Source organism: Manacus vitellinus, unplaced genomic scaffold (assembly GCF_001715985.3).
Source record: "Manacus vitellinus isolate BGI_N305 unplaced genomic scaffold, ASM171598v3 scaffold_3_pilon, whole genome shotgun sequence".
Taxonomy (NCBI): domain Eukaryota; kingdom Metazoa; phylum Chordata; class Aves; order Passeriformes; family Pipridae; genus Manacus; species Manacus vitellinus.
The window spans coordinates 1,803,443-1,805,991 of record NW_021940535.1 but is presented as its reverse complement, the minus strand read 5'-3'; the positions used below and the strand labels follow the sequence as shown (position 1 = coordinate 1,805,991).

At 47.9% G+C, this 2,549-nt stretch overlaps 1 protein-coding gene across 1 annotated transcript in view; it reads right to left on the bottom strand.

The window, feature by feature from the left end:
• Positions 1–958, bottom strand: part of CDK13 (cyclin dependent kinase 13) — a 48,907-nt gene extending 47,949 nt beyond the window's left edge. The window contains exons 1-2 of the mRNA XM_029961739.1: positions 782–958; positions 27–202 (exon numbers count right to left, since the gene is read on the bottom strand). Coding sequence (XP_029817599.1) covers positions 27–202; positions 782–958 — 353 coding nt within the window. The remainder of the gene's footprint in view (positions 1–26; positions 203–781) is intronic.
• Positions 959–2,549: the final 1,591 nt, after the last annotated feature.

Sequence of the window (2,549 nt, the reverse complement as noted above, 5' to 3'; positions counted from 1 at the left end):
AACCGCCCGCTCTCGCGAGATCTCACCTCTCCTCCTCCCCCGTCCGTCCCGTGCGGCTCTCGCGATACCGCGGCTCTCGCGGGAACTGCGCCGCGCTCGCCCTGCGGGTGGCGGGAGGGGGCGAGGATGGCGGCGGACGGGGGGGAGGGCCTTGAATGAAGCGATTGACGGCACTGCGCGTCCTCCGCGGCTCCCCGTGTCTCTGCCATCAGCGCTCTCTAAAGGCAACGCGCAGAAACTGATGCGCAGGAGGTTCCACCTGAACACGAGGAAGAACTTCTTTACTGTGCGAGTGACGGCGCACTGGAAGAGGTTGCCCAGAGAGGTTGTGGATTCTCCCTCACTGGAGATACTCAAGAACTGTCTGGACACAACTCTGAGCAATGTAGTCTAGGATGATCCTGTTTGGGCAGGGGGGGTGGACCAGATGACCCGCTGTGTGATCCCTTCCATCCTGACTCATCCTGTGGGCTGTAGCGGGGCAGGCGCTGCGGGAGGCAGCGTAGGAAATCCCCCGCTTTCCAGGTGGTTTTCCCTGCTTTTATTTTGCGTAGGCCCTGCTTATTGATTTGGGGGGAAGGGAGGAGTGAGAGCTCCTACTGAATTACACCGTTGGAGAAAATCGCTCCAGTTAGAAGGCATGTGTACCTTTGAACAGTGAAGTCACTTCATTGCTTCCTGTAAAGTTTTTTGGGTTGTTTTTTTTTGCTGTCTTACAGTACTGAACAAACTTAGAACATTTTAAGTTTCCTTCCCAACTTCTTGATTTCTGATTTCATACTGTAATGAAGTCTCGAGCTCTTTTTTCCCTTTTTCTGCCCTCTCTATCCTTTTGCTTTTTCATGGTTTTACTGAATTTCCGGACTGGATCTGTGACTCTGCTGCCTGTTCCTCCACTCACCTTCTTGGGCTGACTTTCTTCCATTGGTAGCATCTGCCATACCATCTTAAATGTCATTGTGAAAGCAGAATCTGTCTTTCCCTAGGGAGTTAAAAGTCTTCCGGCCACCTTGCTATCTAATTGTTGTTAGTTAGCTTACATACATACTGGTTACTTGTCTTTGTAAAACTGTGCAAAAATAAAGAACCAAACCAAAGAAACCCACTTGTTTTTCACTGCTGTATTTCAGCTTCCTGAATCCCTCTAATGTAATAATTTCCTCTCCATTTCTAAACCCAAGCAAAAGCACTCTTCTTATCCAGGTCCTGTGCATCATCTGCTTCCAGCAAACCTCCTTTCACAAGTTTGTTACTTTACTTCACCCATCACCTCTCTGTTCCAATTCACATTTCTTACAAACGTTGCCATCAAAGCATTCATTACGTATTTCTGTAGTTATGCACACACACACATGCACTTTTCCTTCAGGCTTTCTCTTAAGGCAAGTGTCACGTGCAGAACAGCCACGCCTTTTTTTCTCCATTCTCTGATAGTGTCCCATTGGATGGTGAAGGAGAGAAGGTCCCTGTCCAAGGAGGATTGCTCAGACCTAGGCAGTGACATGTTTATACTTTGCCAAATCATGTTTATCAATATGCTGCGCCTCGTGAGACTACTGCAGGATGTAGGGGTCAGTAGCAACATGCCTCACATCTTCCCAGGAGCTGTGTTAGGTGCCATGCCTCCCAGATTCCATCTGTGGCTGTTGTGGAATAGCTTAGCTTTACATGGTGGCCTGGAGGCTGCTCTCAGCTTTGCTGGGGTCCTGTACTGCTTACTGTGTACATGAATGTTCGGCGACTCCTAAGAGGTTCTCCAGGATGTGTGACAACCCACTCAGCAAAGCCAGTGCACCATCAAGTTTCTGGCATGTTAAAAAAAATCCCCAAAACAGAACCCAGAAAGCCAACAACCCTTCACAGAGGCAGCTGTGGAGACTGTGGATAATTATACAGGGCAGATCTGGACAATGCAACACAGGCTGCAATTTCTAATTTACTCCTGAGCATTAGCTGGCACTTCTGGAGCAGGAATATGTTATTTGAAGGACTTGTGTCATTAGCAGTGGACTGATGGTGTTTTCTATGTGGAGCGAGCCCCGTGACTTGTCAGAGAAGCTTAACTAGAAGCTAAGCTCCTAATGACAGGGAGTTTACTCTGCCTGGAAATTAGCTACACCAGGTTGTAGGGGGATTTGCCAACAACAATCATGGCAGTGTTGGCAGCTGTCAGCCAATAGGCGATGGCAGCATAGGATTTGACAGTGGAAACCTATAGAATCCTGCCTGACATAACAAAGCAGACCTGAAACAGATCCCTTACAGAGAATGAAATCCTTCAGAAGCATTGAAGTCTTTGATGGCACAGTGCCAATTTTTGGCTTTGCAAAGAAAAAATTCAAGATGCATTACAACTTGTTTCCACAAGGCTCAGTGGGGAAGAGCAAATAGTAGAGAAAGGAGAGCCAGATCAGACTTTGGCAGTGGCACCTGCAGTGGTGTGAGAACCAGAACTCTGAAGAGATGGTTGTTCCACAACAAGCTGAAACCTTGTGTCATAGGAATATTGGTTGGAGACATCTCATATCTTGCAAGGTATTGTTGAATGG